Source organism: Astyanax mexicanus, chromosome 25 (assembly GCF_023375975.1).
Source record: "Astyanax mexicanus isolate ESR-SI-001 chromosome 25, AstMex3_surface, whole genome shotgun sequence".
Taxonomy (NCBI): Eukaryota; Metazoa; Chordata; class Actinopteri; order Characiformes; family Acestrorhamphidae; genus Astyanax; species Astyanax mexicanus.
Genome location: NC_064432.1, coordinates 22,429,195 through 22,447,769, shown reverse-complemented (window position 1 = coordinate 22,447,769; position 18,575 = coordinate 22,429,195). Strand labels below are relative to the sequence as shown.

The window sequence follows — 18,575 nt, the reverse complement described above, 5'->3', positions numbered from 1 at the left end:
TATAGATTACCAATGGTCTATAGGTGACAATCCTCATAGAATACCAATAGTCTATACTGTAGGTGTCGATCCATATGGATTACCAATGGTCTATATGTGACAAACCTTATAGAATACCAATGGTCTAAAGGTGGCGATACTCATGGATTACCAATGGTCTATTGGTGGTGATCCGTATGGAATACCAATGGTCTATACTGTCGGTGGTAATCCATATGAATTTCCAACAGTCTATATGTGGCCAACTTTTTTTTTCTGTTGATGGCATGGAAAACCAAGACGATTAGTACTCACCACCACCACTTTGGCCCCAAAGCCCACGTAGTCCTGCCAGGCCACACACAGCACATAGGGCAGGTAGAGGGTGAAGTAGATGATGCCTCCGCAGGCAGCGGCCAGGTTGGCGCGGGAGAAGATCGTACTGATGAGGAAGCACTGCATGATGGTCACTATGGCAAAGGACACCAGAAAGAGGTAGACCACACCCGGGTCACTGTAGGGCAGCAGGTTCCCCATCTGTCATACAGAAAACAGAGAAACAGAGAGAGATACAGAGTCATTTTTATTGGTCCATTTGTTAATAATGAATGTTTCTACAATGTTAATATTTAGGAAGGTTCAGAATGAGCACCTTCAGAATGAGCACCAGCAGGGCGGCGCTGATGAGCAGAGGGATCAGGCTGCTAATGAACCAGCTTAGCCAGAGGATTCCATTATCCAGACCCATAATCCTCATGGTTTCCTTCAGACGGGCCTCCTTCTCGTAGACCACGCCCTTTATGATGATGGCCACTGAGTACATCCAGGCTAGAGTCATGAACAGGGGCATGGAGCGGCTCATCACTCGCAGGAAACTGCAGCAGCAGGGGGGCAGGAGAGAGCAGTGGGCAGGTTAATGCTACAGGTAATCTGAGATCTGAGAGGGTGTTTATGTCTCATTTGTCCCTTTATGCAGCCCTTCATAGTGTACAGCTGTACACATGCATTTTTTGACAAGCTGAGAAAAGCACATTTATGGTCTAACTCTACAAAGATACACAATTCATAGCATCACTTACATGTCGTCAACGTAGCACGGGTAGGGCATCTGCTGGATGTAGACTCCAGTTTTCTCCTTGCTGCCTGTTAGAGCTCTGATGATTCCATGTTCAATAACATCCTGCAGGTAAGAGAAACCACCCCAGACGTAGCGCAGGTCCTCGAATGGGTCAGCACGAGGACCGGGGTCCCAGTACCTGAGAGCACAAACCAGAAAATCTCATTAAAACCCAGTAGGTGTTCAATGTAAATACTTTGTGTTTGGTAGCACAACATAATACTGTATAATATTTTATTTTGTTTTATTTTCTACTCATATTTTGGGATATACAGACAAAATTTATCAGTATACAGTGTTCAATTGTATAGACAAAAGCTTTTAGCTCAATATGACACAGTATAGTCAGAGTATATATCATCAACACCATGCGAAAACCATGCAAAACCATGCAAAGCTCCAAAATGTCAACTTTCATTGAAACGTTTCCATTCCAGGTCATTTTGGAGCATTTCTATTGGTCAACTCATCATGAAATTTGGTAGAATTGTAAAGAACATCTCAAATATTCATATAATAACAAAAAGTGATAAAAAGCCTACCCATCCTTGATCTTGTTGGTGCGCTCCACATTGTCGATGTCCATGCGGATCTTGTAGTTAACGTTACTCGGTATCTCAGATGCGTTGGCCTTGATGTCCGGAAACACGATTCCGGCCCAGAACTTGCGATCATCCAGCAGACGCATGGACTTATTCACCAGACGCTCCTCATTGGCCACCGGCTCCAGTTTATCCAGGTTTACACACTGCAGAGAAAAAAAATCAATGAGCAACGAGATTTCAGTTCATTTCTTAAGCATTACTTTCATCGTTAACTGCAGTCATGTTTAATTTTGTTTAATTCATTTAATGTGTTTTATAACAGTTTATTCTGTATTATGGCAGAGTTCTGAATGTAGGAATGTAGGACACTTGGCTTGTTCACAAGAGATCAGCATCATGGATTTGTAGCTGTAAACTGAGAGGGAACTTTCACAGCACTACAAACACAGAGTGCAGTTTACATTTTGACTCAGTGACCCAGAAAAATCACACACTGCCTTGTTTCACATTACAGTGACACAAATCAATTCAGGTTATTAGAAAGCACTTGAGTTCACAGACACTGTAAAAGTTCATTCATGCTGCTGATTAGAGGTGTGGAGTTAGAATTAAAGGAATGTTTAGATTGGAGGAAGCTTTTAATATTGTGTGCCTGTAATAACTGTGTAATTACATGTTAACAACCCATTTACGGTGGTTACGGAGTGGCTCAACAGACTAAGACAAAGCCTGACTTCATATGGAGGCATATGCTTTGGCTAAGCTACTGTAGGGAGATAATTGGGTAAAATAAAAGAGGAATATTAAAATATTAATGTAATCCATCAGCAGCCGGAGTCCGAGAGAGCACAATAGGCATTGCTCTATCTAAATAAGTAGGTGGTGCTCTCTTCACAAACAATCCTTAAGTGATGTTGTCAAGGTTAAGTAACAGTATTCTAGGCCATATCCCCATACAGACATGATACACTTACATATCATAAGAAACCATATAACAGTATTTTATCCTTATTTAACCATATCTATCAGTTCTATTAACCTGTCATCAACTGTTCTTTCTAACAATACCATTATTTATAGAGTACATATCAGTATATAACAGTATATAGCAGTCTGCCGTGTGTACCTCCATGAATCTAGAGATGGTTTGGATGGCCTGGTCCGTCTCGTTGAACACCTCTCTCCAGGTATAAGCTGATCCAGGGGGGCGAGTATCTTCTGAGACTTTAGTCAGGAATCTGGAAATGTCCTCCACCCTCCACTCCGTTCCTTTCAGCTTAGTGTTGAAGAAGCGAGCGCTGGCGTTATTCTGCAGCAGAGTCTGCAGAGATACATTAAATAAGTCATGGAGTCATGAACTATTGGTTATTTCTGCTGCAACTAATAGTGCATAATGTCATTTAACCAGGTAAATTAAATAAAAGAAAGCTATTTATGATGTTCCTTCTCTCAGTTCATTTCAAACCATAAAGCAAATTAACTTATGTACTTGGAATAAGTGTTTTCAGTTAGCCTGAATGCATTGTCACTGTTATACAACTCCAAAAAATTTAAATTACAATGGAATTCAATGTAAAATGATTTAATTACAAGACATTTTGGAGCATTTCTATTGGTCCATTCCTTTTAAATTTGAGAAAAATGCAAAGGACCACTGCCAGATTCACATTATCCACATTGTATAAAGCAAAGTGCAAAAAAAGTGCATTTCTTGCTTCTAAAGCTGTAATAACTATTTTCGTTTGCATGATATATTGTAGCAAAATAATTGCAGTAAACAATATTATTGTCAATTTTAGATTTTTTCCTAAAATATTAAATTCATCAATTTAAAGTGACAGCCAGGAAAATGTCATAAATTACTTAGTACTTAATCTCATTACTGTATTAATAATGTGTGTATAAATGATGATGTGTACCATGAGAATAGCACTTATATACATCAAATAGAGATTAAACACTAAATAAGTGAAATACCTCTGCTCATTATACATATATAATCTTCTGAGAAAAACATGCTATAAATTTTATTCTGTTCTATTATAAATGAGTAAACATTAGTCATAAACGACGGAATCTGTACAGGCTTTTTTTCGTTAACGCCCTGAACACTCCGTGTCCTTGCAGGACTGGAGGGGACTATCAATGAGGTCCAAAACAAAAAAACACCCAGCCAGCCCGAACCATCGCACAGCCCAACACGTTGAGGAGCATGTGAGCTCGGGCAATGAGGTTATTCTGCAGTACCGGCGCAGGACACAGGGTGGCGCTGTGGAGTTTATATTGGAGAGACGCTTCATCGCTCTGGAAAGTGTGGGGGATTGTTAATAACTCTGAGAGAGTCTGAGAGAAGAGAAAAGAGGGATGTGTGTGTGAAACTCACTCTGACGAGATCCATTTCCTCACTGTTCTCCATGAAGTCCCAGACTTTCGGCCTCATCTCCTCCCACATCCCCCCGAGGTCCCTCAGCACACCCAGCTGCTGAAACGTCTTATTGACCTGAGAGAGAGAGAGAGAGAGAGAGAGAGAGAGAGAGAGAAAGAGGGTAACGGAGGATTCAAGGCATCAGTAATGTTCTTTACTAAAACAATGGATCTGTAGAGAATAAGACATGGGACTAGTACTGTGTCCCATGATTTTTGTCATGTCCCATTCACTGTAAACCCACAATCTCTTCACCTACAATTATATATTTCCAAAACTCAATCAACTATTTTGAGTTATGTGAACATTTGTGGTTGAATATACATTCAAACTGAGGTCTACTTTTCTATTGGCTTTTGGCGTTTCTGACCCTCACCATCAGTGTGTAGTCATTCCCCCCATGCTATCTTATAATACAAGATAAATATAAGATCATGTAACATGATTAACTGCCTGGCCTCTACGTTGTAGGCTATAAGAGCAAGCAGCATCTGAGCTGTTCACTTTTTAAATTTTCACTATGAGTATTTATAAATATATCTAATTAAATTAACTTACTAAATATTTTAAGTCTAATTAACTCATTGACTCATATCGACTTTTAAAAACTAAGACAACAAATGACCTCAACTTATTTAAGTAAATTCAACTTATCCAGGACTTAAGAGTCACTCATCTGTTTGCATGGACAATTCTAGCCAGATGCCGCCGGTCACGATCATTACCACCCACTCCACTCTCTATTCAATCCTGGTAAAGTGTATATTCTGCTCCTCACTCTCAGTACAGCAAATGCTTTGAGTACCTCATGGATGATCCTCTGTGTGGCCGGAGTGTCGGGTGTGTACAGGATCTTCCCCATCAGCAGAGGCTTCAGAGCTCTCCAGATCATACGGGAGACAGGGCTGGACTCCAGACTCTTCATCATGTTGTTACAGTAGGGAGCTGAGAAGACACAAAGATAAGAGAGGAAATAAAAGACTTGCACACATCTAAACAATGAACGATGTTTATATAACTGTAAAATATAACTGTAAAATGGTGATATAACTGTAGTACACTCATAGCTTCTCCCATGACTGAACATTTTTGGATCATGTCTTTTTCCACCAGTGTAACAGATGGATAAATAGATTGACGGATGGACCAATGACTCACACTCATAAACAATGGAAAAAACACCCTACATTTTCAGATATTACACTCATTATTAATACAATACAATGCACTCAGAAGGAATCAACTTCACTGCAATCCCACACTTCCTACTGGGTGCAAATATTTTTGCAACCATTTCTTCGACTGATAAGTTTGGCTGATATACAGTATAAAATATATGAGCTGTGGTCACTCACTGGACGTGTTGTCGTAGGCGGACATGGGCTCGGTCTCGTTGTCGTTATGGTTACCGAACAGGGCCTTGTAGTTGTTGTCTTCGTACCAGTTGAGGGATTTGATCTTGAGGCCGCCGCCCTCCGGGTGACCACAGACGATGCGGGACACGGCCTGGTACATGTGGTTCGGGGAGCGCGTGACGTTACCCGTCAGGTACAGGATCTCGTTCCGCATGTCCCGCCAGCTCTTCATACTCACCAGCTGTGAAAAGAAAAAAACAGAGGAGAACAATTAAGATACATTTACTATCACTTATTTATTAGTTAACTGATTTCTATAATTCAACCATTGGATTGCTGTGATATTCCAGGTGGTTTCTATGGTATTATGGTGTGCTATGGTTGTTAGGTGGTTGGTTTGGTTCATCAGGTGGTTATTATCATTTTGCTTAGTGGCTGATAATAGTTGATAAATTGTTTCTGTTGTACCCCAGGTGGTTTCTAGGGTGTTCCTAGATGCGTGCCTTTGTACTGCAATGTGGCTGCTGTGGTACTTCAGGTGGTTGTTATGGTGTTGCCAGCTGGTTTATTTGGTGCTGCTGAGGGGTTGTTAGATGGTTGATAAAGGTGGTTTCTAGGTTGTTCCTAGATGCTGCTTAGTGGCTGATATGGTATCCTTGGTGGTTCCTATGGTCTTTCTAGTTGGCTGCTTAGGGGCTGTTGGGTAGTTGATAAAGGTTGTTTCTAGGGTGTTTATAGATGTTGCTTAGTGGCTGATATGGTATCCTTGGTGGTGTTTCTATTCAGTTGCTAACAAGACTTTTAGGTCTTTGATAAAGGTGGTTTCTAGGGTGTTCATAGATGTTGTTTAGTGGCCGATATGGTATCCTTGGTGGTTTATACGGTCTTTTTAGTTGGTTGCTTATGGAAGTGTTGATACATTGTTTCTGTGGGATCCTAGGAGGTTTCAAGGGTGTTCCTAGATGGCTACTTTTGTAGTGCAAAGTGGCTGCTCTGGTAGCCCTTGTGGTTGCTGTGGTTCCACTTCAAAGCAGTTGTTAGATGGTTATTGTACATGGTTGCTATGATATTTCATGTAGCTGCTATGGTTTTAATAGTTGTTTTCTATGGTAGCTGCTAGGATTCCCCAGCTTTTTTTGCTTTTAGCATCCCAGAAATGCATCTGACTCCCCAATTGATCCCATGTGTGTTTGTTTGTTCATTGTCTTGGATGAGTTAAAATCGACGGACCGAATGTCTTGCTGGGCAATTGCCTGTACAATGATCTTATCTGAAACGAAGGGAACTGAACTGATTGTCTTTCCAAATGAAGAAAAAACTGGATTGCAAAATAAGAACCAGATGAAACAGGTTTCCCAGATGTTGACGAATGACCAGCAAGCTGTCCAAAATCTCCAAGAACTGTTTGTGGATTTCTAATTGAATAAAGAGAATGAGTGAGAACAAGCAGATAAAGGATGAATGCGTGTTTATTGCATTCCTCCTCATTACTGTAACGGGTGAACGAGGACACAGGGGTGAGCTGGATTAAGTGAACCGGGTGGACGATTCACCAATCATTCCAGAAAGCTCACTCACCGCCCTGTCATTTCATTATGCAATTACAGGAGACCTGAACCAAAAGAAGCTGGAGGCTGTGATTTATTCTATTTGTTGACAATCTGAGCAGTGTGTTCAGGTCCAACAAGTCCGTGGAGTTGCCAGAAGGCAGATGCAATAGGACGCACGTTCTAGCAGCCGTCACAAGGTGCAGTTAGTTGGAAGTGTTTTCAGTATCAGCTGCAGGGTGTTGGTGTTGTTGGTGACTAATCTTTAAGCAGACTGAATAGAGGTAAAAAAATCTTGTTCTGTTGGAAACTGTCTTGTTGTTTAGAGCTGCAAACGTGATGCAAGAAGCTGCAGCGTGATAAAATCAAAACACACTGCTTATCAAAGCTGCTTTTGACAGTGTCTGAAAAGTTCCTGTTTGAATAGTAGGGCTTTAAATTGGAAAAAGCCTGGTAATATGAGGTATTAATATCACGATACTGGGGTTACAACTTGATTTTTAGCAATATATTGTGAGACTGTTAATACTTTGCATTGTATTGTGATATTCCATAATCAAACCAAGACTATCCAAGATCCAGAGAATAAAATAAACTAGGAAAACAAGTCCAAAATGGCAAAAACAGAAAGGACTATGACAGTTGGCAATACTTCGCAAAGTGAGAGAGTGCAAAAAGACAGCCTTTCATACACAGAAAAGCTAATAACTAACAGGTGCAGGAAATCTAGAGGTTAAACTGTTTGAATGTAGAAGGTTGTGAGGTGCTATCTTGTGAGAGAGACATTAAACACTGAATTATAAAAAGAAATTTGATTGAGCCTCATAGCGCCAGATGGAATGGACAGATGGATAGATGGATGATGGATAAATGGATTCCATTTCTGAAGTTGGTTAATGAAGGTAATTTAAGAATATTTTAAGGCATTTCCAGCCAGAGTGGACAGCAAGGAGGTGGGCGTTTATGATCATGAGCAGCGGTGTCTGGCTACAATTGTCCAACTGAGCTGTATTGTGCAACTTTCAATAGCTTCTTCCATAAGATGTGAAAAACGTAATGGGAAACAATAGTATTTTAGAGCTTTTAAGCTCTTTTTTAAGTAAGGAAGCAAGTAGAATAAAATTGTATTACTTGTAATTGGTATAGATCTCAAAAAATCTAAGACATCTTTGATAATTACATCATCTAAATAGTCCAATTCTAATAATGCCACAATCACAGCGACGTCACTCGTCTTCTAAAGGTCTGGTTTAGCCAAGTTGGTGTGCCGATCGCCCAGCAACAGCCGCCGTAAGAAAGAGAGAGAGAGAGAGAGAGAAAAAGAGAGAGAGAGCTGTTGAGACATGCTGGAGCGCGACTGCGTGAACAATGAGCCTGGGGTTACTGCCGGTCATTCAGCTGCCGGCGCTGCTGGCAGGAGGCTTCCGTCGAAAAGGACAAAAGATGCTAATTAGCCCAGTTCTCTGGAGACACCTCCTCACCGTGGGCTTAAGTGTCACCCTGAATGTGGAAATCCAGTGTCGACTTCAACCGTGAGCTCCAGCTCCGACACTGTATCTCTATCTCTATCTGTCTAACTAACGGCGAGGTTACTACAGGTCACTCCACTGCAGCAGATCCACAGGAGAGTAAACACACCTTCCCACGGCTGATCTACGAAGCCTCTGGAGAGATCGGGAAGTCTACCATCATCTGCAGCGTTCAGAGCACCTTTACAGTCACGGAACAACAGCAGAAATAAACAGTCAGGAGAGGTAACTGTCGGTCAGGCTGTAAATAAGGGAACTATGCAGCTTCCTCCCACTGCTAACAAAAGCCTCATTCTGAGAACCAGGCTGAACAACATACTCAATATACAAATAAATAACGCCCAGTCTACTGAAAACTACGCACAAGATAGATCTCTAAATCCTTCTATCTCTCCACCATTACATCTACTTATTCATCTATGCTTCTTCTATCCTTCCATCTCTCCAAACATCCACCCATCTTACTACTCAACTAATCTATACATGTATTCCTTCATCTACTGTATATTTCCAGCTATAAATCAGCCCTCACCCAACTGTCCATCTATGCATTTATTCATTCATCCTTTCATTCATCCACCTATACATCTGTCCATCCATTTATCTGTTACTTCATGCATCCAACTATCCATCCATTTAACTATGCAGCCAGTCATTCATCCTTCCATTTCTCCATGTATCTTTTAATCTGTTCAAATATTCGTCTGACTAACCCTCTATCTATCTATCTATCTATCTATCTATCTATCTATCTATCTATCTATCTATCTATCTATCTATCTATCTATCTATCCACTTATCATTTTATTATTCTATCCTTTTATCCATCCTTCAACCATCTATCTATCTATCTTTTTGTCCATTGAGCTATATCTTATCTATCTTTCTACCCATCTGTCCATTGATCTATTGATCCATCTGTCAATCAGTCCATCCTTCAATCTGTCCATCTATATGCCTATCTATCTATCTATCTATCTATCTATCTATCTATCTATCTATCTATCTATCTATCTATCTATCTATCTATCCACATCCTTCTTCCATCTATGTATCCCTTTATCTCTCCATCGACTTTTTCCTATAGTAAAGATACCTATGTATCCTTTTATTCTACCGTCTAGTTTACGAATCCATCTATCTTTTTAGCTATCTATCTCCTCTTTCATCTCTTCATCCATCCATTCATTTATCTTTCTACCAAAGATGTGTCTCTTTACCCAAACATTTATCTATCTATTTATCCATCTATATCTTCTGAGTAAAGTCTTAGTGGTGTACGCTGTTGAGTTTCTGCTGCTGAATGAGTTCAGTAGAATCCAGTAAAACCCAGTAACTCCCAGTAAAACCCATTAAAACTGTCTCTTCCGTTTATCTCATCCTCTCTTCCTCTGACTCTGAATAAATACAGGGTACATTACGTCCTAATAATAAATAATACAGGTCTTCCAAGTAATGACGAGTGAAAAACCCCATCACCAGAGTCTTTCACACTCATCTCAGCCTGAGCTCACATGCTCTGACTCATATTTACGGTCCTCCTCTTCTCACTCATCCCCCTCTCCTCCTCTCCTCCTCTAGTCTGCACTCTAAAGGAACTGGATAAAAGCTATTGTTGAGCTCCCTCACCGTCCTGCTGCCCCCCATCATACAGGAGGTGGAGACAGTAGCTGCCCTGGAGGCCAAACAGCAGCACAAACACATTGAGGAACCGGAGGAGCGAGGGATGACCTATAGTAACTTCACCAGTTCTGCGCTCTGCTGGGGTTACTGCAGTTCAGCAAGCGCTGTTAGCCACAGCTGCTCTCTGTTAACCGAGAACAAAGAGAAGCCAATGCGGTTTAGAGCTGCTCTGTTTCTGTTTCATTTACCTGCAGACAGCTGATTACATTACGAGCTTCAGAGGAGCTTATCTCCTTCAGCGCCATCAAACAAACAAATACACCACCAGAGATTTAAGAGGATCAGGCTAATAGAGAGACCCTTACTAATGCTGTGTTTCTACCAGACTGTGCTGCAACAAACACAGGAGAAGATTTTATTTATGATAAAACATTTGATTGTTTTTGGTTGACAGCATTAAAAAATCAGCATTAAAAATCTATTCCAATTGCATCCAATCAGCTGCTTGTTACTATGCAGTTAAGGCAGTTTTGAGCTTTATTGAGCATTAAACCTAATTAAACATTAGTAACCTTTTACCACACATTTACTGTTTTATCTTTCCATCTATCTATTCATCCATTTATCTACCAGTCTGCCCTTCCATCTATCTCAACATCTCTCCATCTATCCATATATCTTTCTTTCCATATATTCAAAAATTAAACTATCTTTCCATTAATCCATCATTCTAGCCACATACACAGCCATTCATCAATCTATACATCAAATTATCAGTTCATCCTGACATCTGTCAACCATTCATTAATCCTTTCCTCTATCCAACTATCAATCTATCCATTCATTTATTTCCATCTACACATCCATTCGTCTATCTCCCAACTGTCCAGCCATCCCCCTTTTAATGTATCCATCCACCCTCAACCACAATACAGTTCTATTTATCCATGAATTAATTTTACACCCATCTATCTATCCATCCATCCATTTATATATTTGGCCATATTTTTATATATCTTCATTGATGCATCCATCTATCCACCAGTCTATTCATCTCTTTGTCTATACAGTCTCTCCGTTTATCTCTACATCTATCATTCATCCATCTTTCCATCATTCTATTTGTCTCTTCAAGTCTACATCCCCATGCAGATCTCTCTCCATCTATCCATCCATTCACCCACCAGTCTATCTACCTATCCAGCATTCCATCCATCTCTCTCTCAACTGACACATACAACCATCCATCTTTTGATCCATTTATCCATCTATCCAACTATCTATATGCCTATCTCTATATCTATCCATTTCATCAATTTCTCCACACCTCTTACTAATCAGCCAGTTGCTCCTATGAAGTTTAAGCTTTTACTATAAAAAAGACGTGTATCATGATTACAGGCTCTCTGATTCTGGTCTTTCCAATGTTTTAAAACTCCAAAGCCCTTCAGAAATGTACACGTCTCTCACTCTCATCACCTTCAGTGACCTACAGTAAGTAAAAGTCGGTGGTGAAACTCGTTGTGACCTTGTTTTAGCTAACTCAGCTGTTTTTCTCGACTCCGGCAGGAACAGCAGGAGCTGCCAGCTTTAAAGAAAGGGAGCTGGCTCTGTTAAATCACTTACAGCTGTCCCGCTGCCCGGCCTGACTCCGGTTTCCAAACTCCACCAGACCAGCGTGCCTGAGAGAAGCCAAACGGCCCCGGGTGACCGAGCAGAGGAAGAGTCCAGCCTCTGGACAGCTCACATTTCAGCCCTCTATACTCTATACGCAAATAATGCTTAGAGGTTACGACTTTTAATGCTTAGAGGAGAAATAATATGATAAGTTTGTGTTTTGTATTCTGAAGGCTCAGAAATAAGAGTGAGGGTCTGTAAAACTAATTAAAGAACCTTAATAAACTGCTAAAGGGAAGAATCGGCAGAAACTGCATGAGAATATTTAAGGAGTTTAAGGTAGACACCATTAGGAACCTCTACAACCTCTACACGAGCATTATACACTACTTGTGTATGTTTAGCTCAATAAATATGACCAAACTTTGTTGATATCAGTCTAAATCAGAAATTACAGTAAAATAAAGACAATCATGATTTATCTTCATCCGAATTGTATTGTAATCTGATGCAGTCCATTCCAATCCATTGCATCTTGAGTGTAGATATTCTATTAATGGATGCACCAATCCTCAAAATCAGGGGTGTCCATTGAGTCAGTTTGGATGCAAATCTTTATTATAAACAACCAGCAGAACTCCTGATTCCACTATGGTCAGTCACCAAACAGCCGATGGTATGTACTTTTTAGCTTGGGTGGAATGAACACCAGCAGCCACAGCGAACCTGTTGCAGATAAGACTGTGCCCCCCTGCCAAAGCCTTGTATCTACTGACCTTCGACACACACTAATGAACCCTGCAGAAGAATGTCCTGGATGTGTGTGGGAAACTTTATCGCACTGCTTTTGCCGTCCAGTTCTGCCTCCAAAAGAGGCCAAGGGATATTTTAGGGGGCACTCACCTCCACAGTCAGAGCTCCAAGGCTCTCCAGCAGCCTGTCTGTTGCCATGGACACGTCCTGGACCACCTTTGGGTCAGACTTGACGTCCTTCTGCAGGACACAAGGGGACACAAGGGGACATTCGGTTAAATTGGCTGATTCATGCTTAAAAAAACCATGGAATATGATAAAACAGTCTATTAGATATTAGTCAGATTCTTAGTCAAGCTTACAAGATATACTGTCCAAATATCCAAATATTGTGGGACACCATCTAATGAATGTTGTATTTAGCTACTTTAGGTTGCAAACATTGCTGCTGACAGAGACGTTCTACCAATAAATGCCAATGCATAGTTTGTCTAGACCTTGTAAAGACATAATGCCAATAGAATATGACTCTCAAGAGGAGATACACATAAATCTATTGGAACCATGGCTAATAATGTTGGATGTGGACTGTCTAAAGGGATATAAAGATCCCTAGCATTGAGGTGTTGAGTATTTCAGAACTGTATTGTATGGAACTATGGTGATCCATCCAATGCTTTTGGGATTGGGAGTTGGAGAGCTGGGGATGAGCTTGTTTAGGCCCTATGGAGCAGTATTGCCAATACAACAGATAGAATAGGGCTCTCTATCTATTTTTGTGATAATACAGCAGGGACGAAAAGCTCATCTTCATGTTCCAGCCTCCTACAATGTCTAATTGGTCGATTCGAGTGTCCAATAAACACCAACCAATGAATACATTTAGAAAAATCATTAAGGACTTAAATGCAGAGTTGCAAATGATTGGGTTTTTAGGGATTTTTTTCAAACAAAATGTAGACTGTCAAACTTCCACCAATCAAAGTTGAGCAGGAAGTGATGGACACATGAATTAACCAATTATAGTAGAAGAGAGGCAGATGACGGACTAAAGAACTGACCAATCAGATACAGTGAGAGGTAGAAGAAGTATTTCTCAACCAAGAATTTGACATGTCAGCGCATTGGTTAACCCAAAAGGAATGAATCAACTTATTATTCAGGTTGATGAGCTCCAGTCAGTACTTCTGAGATGAGTTGGTGATGTAATGAATTGGGGAGGAGCTTGTGATTATTAACCAACCAACATCCTGACCTTTCTAATAGTGCTTAGGCTTCAAAATCTATTAGAAAGACTTCTTTGGACTCCAGCAAAAGCAAAGATAAACTCTTTTTAATACTCTTTATCTTTTAATCCCAACACTTTTGCCCATATATTGTATCATCCTGTTAATATATGGCTTGTGAGTCAGCATCTTGTGAGTTAGCATTTGCGTAGACACACAGTCCCATTATACTATAGGATCTGCTAATGAAAAGAAACCAGCAGCACTAAACCACAAGTCTTTGTTCTGTGCTGCTTACATAAGCGCAGTAAATAGGTTAATATTGTAGCTGGCCTTTCACGTCAGCATCTTGAGCTCTGATTAGTTTCACAAAGACAAAGGCAACATTCAGCACGACGTGAGTTAACATAGACGCCGGACAAGGGCATCAATATGCCGATGCGCTTGGACCCCCGCCATCGGCGTCCGATTCCCACAGAGACGCGCATTCATCCTCGCCGACCCCATTGTCTGGACTTTTTTTTCATAAGGTTTACATGTACACAGCATTAAAGTCTTCATTATGCAGCTTTAGAGTTCTTTCCACTGAACTTAGAGAACGCTGATTTCATAAGAGACAAAAATACACTTGTCCCGCTTTGTGGTAATTTGGTTGATGCAAGCGTTTCTCGGAATCGTCCCCTGGACAAAGTGCCCTTTGTGAAGGTCCATTTGGAGAGCACTCAGACGTCCTTCTGTCCAGATGCCCTTATGGACACTGGACCTACTTTGTATGAGAAAGCTGGTTGTGATGGGGCTGTAGTCTGTCATTTGTGAAGATGTCCTCAAAACATTTACCAAAATATGGATAAATACATTGACAGGCCATATGTCAAGGGACAGAAACTAGTATTGTGTCCCAGGTCTTGCTAATAATGTACACAGCATTGACATTGACCTGTGAGATATTCCTATGTGGATGCTCCTTCTGCATTGAATTTGGATGTGAAAAGCTAGAATCACTTCTTTATTGGCATGGACAATTCAAACCACGATCATTACCATATTTATAATGTCCTCTACGATGTGTTACTTTGGTAAACATGTGACACTTAAGGACACTGAGGAATGTTAAGTGTCTAAACAATGGAAACTTTTGGAAATGGAATGTCTCATCCATCTGGGACCCCCTATCAGGCCTTACTTCATGTCCAATAACTCAAGTCTGACACCTTGCCATGAGCACACAGGCCATATACTGGTAAAATAATGTTAATATAGGTGTTTCCAAGCTATTCCCTGAGGTAACACTTCATGTTTTACACAAATGATGCACTCAAAGCTGTCCCATGACTTTTGGCACATCAGTATGTATACGCAGCCGATTTGATGGCATACTGCACAAGGACACTGTAATTCCAGTGTGTCTTCACCGAGAGCTGCTGTTTCAGCCTCTGAGAGCTGGAACACACTATTACTCGTGGCCTTTTGTGAACAGAGCTAATTGCGTCGTCCGAAATAGAAAGTCTGATTAGAGGGAGACTGAGTGTCCCAGTGCTGCTGTCTCAGAAACACTGCTGTATCATCACACACACACACACACACACCTACATACATGCCTGATTGTACTGATTGTATTAGTTTAAATAATATAGTTAGTTCAGCAAATAGTTCAGTATCTACACTCGAATCCTGATCATGCAGCTTGCCATCAGCTGCCGGAGCCCTGAGAGAGCACAATTAATTATCCTTGTTCTCTTTGGGTGGGTACAGTAGATGGCGCTCTTTCACCTCATCACTCCTAGGGTGATGTGGATCAGCACAAGGCTGCTTCTGTGAGCTGATGTATCAGAACCGAGTCGGGACACTATGCTATACCCTGTTTCATGACGTTTGGCATGTGGGTGTATATTTTAAAGACTCCAGAGCGCACAGTAATGTAGTGACATTGTTGGCCGGTAAGGTTACTGTGGGTCACTTCATTCTGGTCACATGACTCTGTGTGTGAGAGTTTGTGTTTGTGAGTACAGAGTTATAATGGTCTTACTCTGATGGGTTTGAGGAAGTCGAGGTTAGAGAGGAAGTGGTTCTCTGCCCGGTTCAGCCAGTCTGCGGAGGCCTGGCAGATGATGCCCTGGGTCAGCTGGGAAACGTTGCGGTCAGCGATGGTCACAAAGTCCTCCAGTGACGTGGTGTTACACAGATCTCTCAGATGAACTCCGAAACCTTTAATCAGCACCTGAACACCACAGAAAACATTACAGACAGTTTAATACAAACTGCATCAACGTTTCACATTTTATATACCAAAATATAACAAATTAGGGATGCTCAATACCAGTATATTGTTTTTTAGTATCATTATCACAATGTGTGTGGATGTGCAATTGTCACGTTATTAAAAAAAAAAACGTTATAATACACTTTTAGCTGAAAAGCAAATTTGATCCTTGGCTTATTGTAATTCTAATTCTAATTTTAGTTCTTCACTTAGTTCTTTATTTCCTTTTTATTTCTTTCATTATGTTTTTTTAAGATTTGTATTATTTCTTTTTACCTTATTGTGATTATTTTTTTATTATTATTTGTATATGTTAATTATAATAAAAAAAAAAATTACTACTTAAAAATTAGTTTTAGCTTAGTTTTAACAGTTTTTTTGTTGTATTAAGCTTATCTTATTTTGATCCTGTATTTGTAAATGCGGCTACGTTGAAAATAAAAAATAAAGGTTGATTGATTGATTGATTGATTGATTGATTGATTGATTACACTGGTATTCACCTGCATGCAAAAACAGCTAGTGGAGTCCCTCCAGGTTCTATTTTAGGGTGTATAAATCTGTTATTCCGGTTATTTTGTACAGTAATTTGTATCTGTTTTAGTAAAGAGAGCTGTAGGCTGTATGTGGGATATACAGGGTTATACTCTATAAGCAGATGATGGACGGCATTACTGGAGCTTTGAGCTCAGTATAAAACCCTGCGCTGCAGTAAAGCTCAAACAGCTGCATCATGATGATGAATACGGTCCAGCTCTCTCAGGATTCTCCTATAGCTCTCTCTCCTGCATGTGCCGGGCAGCGCTCACGTGACCACCCCCCCTCCCCTCCCCTCATTCTCTATCCCCTCCCCTCACGTGAGCGTCTGTGGGCTGTGGTGGTCTCGTGGCAGCTGGGATGGTGATACTTTATCCGCATTGTCTGCTGAGCTGCTTCACACTCGGTCTCTTTATGACCTTGTGCACCACAATCACAAGGTCGCGTGCGTACAGAAGCAGGTGGAGGCGGGGTTTCGCTCATTTACATAATCATTACGATTTTACACAATTAAAACCACGTACTCTAACGCGTTTAATCATAAGTACAGTGAATTATGCAGCTGTTTAAATCAAGTCATTTCAATGCACCGCACATTTTCATCCGTGCATCCTCTTACATAACAGCCAATCAGCAGACGGACAGACAGACGGAACGGCATCACATTTATACATCACTATACCGGAAAGGACAGATCTCCTGTGTCAAATACCTCACCAGCCTTAAATCAGGAGGAGAAGAGGGAGGAGGGTCCGTGAAAATGAGGCGAGGGGGAGCTCAAGTGCTAAATTTAGCACAGAAATGGCAACCCAGGCATAGTTTATAGCACGATAATAACATTAACATTAACAGTTTCTGAGCCTGGCACCAGTTAATCAAGAATTGGTCCATTCTGCACTCGTTTTAATAATCCTGCAAATAATATATACATTACAGTATGATTCAGATACAGTATATATATATATATATAGCTCTGGGGAAAAATGAAAAGAGAAATTTAGTTTCTGAATCATTTTCTCTCTGATTTTGCTATTCATAGAAATATGTTTGAAGTATATGTATGGCTGAAATAACTAAAAAAAGATGCAGAGCTTTCAGACCTCAATTAATGCAAAGAAAACAAGTTTTATATTCATAAAGTTTTAAGAGATCAGAAATCAATATTTGGTGGAATAACCCTGTTTTAATCACAGTTTTCATGCATCTTGGCATCATGTTCTCCTCCACCAGTCTTACACACTGCTTTTGGATGACTTTATGTCTTTACTCCTGGTGTAAAAATTCAAGCAGTTCAGTTTGGTTTGATGGTTTGAGTTTCCGGGAGTCCTCCCTCTCTCTTACCTTCTCCAGGTTGACGTCAGCGTCCACTATCTGCTGCACGGCGTGTTTGCTCAGGGTAGCGTTCCGCTCCAGGAACTGAGACAGCGTTTCATTGTCGTGGAGAAAGTCCTTCAGCTTAAAACCTGCAGGCCAAAACAAACAATATCAATACTGAGATATTAAAACTACATTCACACAGCATTCACCTATTCAACTGCTGCCATACGGTTATGTAATATTAATATCACTGAACTGCAGGAGCCAGAAAAACAAAACCATCAGATGATCAGCCAATATAATAAACTCATCACTCATCTGTCTATCCTGAGTGTGTAGCTGCAAAATCTCTCATTTATTTCTTCAATATTTGGCATAATATGACCGATTTTGCTGTTCTTAGTAGCTGGTCAGTGTTTCACAAGGACTTTACTTAAGTATATTGACTTGTATTGTGACATAATTTATTGCAAAACAATATATAATGTCATATTGCCCGGCCCATACATATACAGTATTTATATATATATATATATATGTGTATGTATAGGGGCTTCTGCATTGAAAATGGATGTAATTTCTATATCATATGGACAATTCTAGCCAGATGTCGCCAGTCACAATCATTACCATTCCATACCAAGTTCAATACAGGTGTGGGTATTATCACACCAGTTTTCATACGGCTATCCCATGAATTTTGGCATGTCTGTCTACATACACAAGAAAAGAGTATTTTATATCG

General features: G+C 40.4%; 1 protein-coding gene across 2 annotated transcripts in view; it reads right to left on the bottom strand.

The window, feature by feature from the left end:
• abca1a (ATP-binding cassette, sub-family A (ABC1), member 1A) overlaps positions 1 to 18,575 on the bottom strand; it is a 61,667-nt gene that overhangs the window by 25,664 nt on the left and 17,428 nt on the right. For both annotated transcript variants that reach the window (XM_022667238.2, XM_022667239.2), the window contains exons 6-16: positions 17,855 to 17,976; positions 15,743 to 15,934; positions 12,641 to 12,730; positions 5,422 to 5,662; positions 4,872 to 5,011; positions 4,025 to 4,141; positions 2,768 to 2,962; positions 1,639 to 1,844; positions 1,059 to 1,235; positions 632 to 854; positions 295 to 516 (exon numbers count right to left, since the gene is read on the bottom strand). In XM_022667238.2, the coding sequence (XP_022522959.2) occupies positions 295 to 516; positions 632 to 854; positions 1,059 to 1,235; positions 1,639 to 1,844; positions 2,768 to 2,962; positions 4,025 to 4,141; positions 4,872 to 5,011; positions 5,422 to 5,662; positions 12,641 to 12,730; positions 15,743 to 15,934; positions 17,855 to 17,976 (1,925 nt within the window). The remainder of the gene's footprint in view (positions 1 to 294; positions 517 to 631; positions 855 to 1,058; positions 1,236 to 1,638; positions 1,845 to 2,767; positions 2,963 to 4,024; positions 4,142 to 4,871; positions 5,012 to 5,421; positions 5,663 to 12,640; positions 12,731 to 15,742; positions 15,935 to 17,854; positions 17,977 to 18,575) is intronic.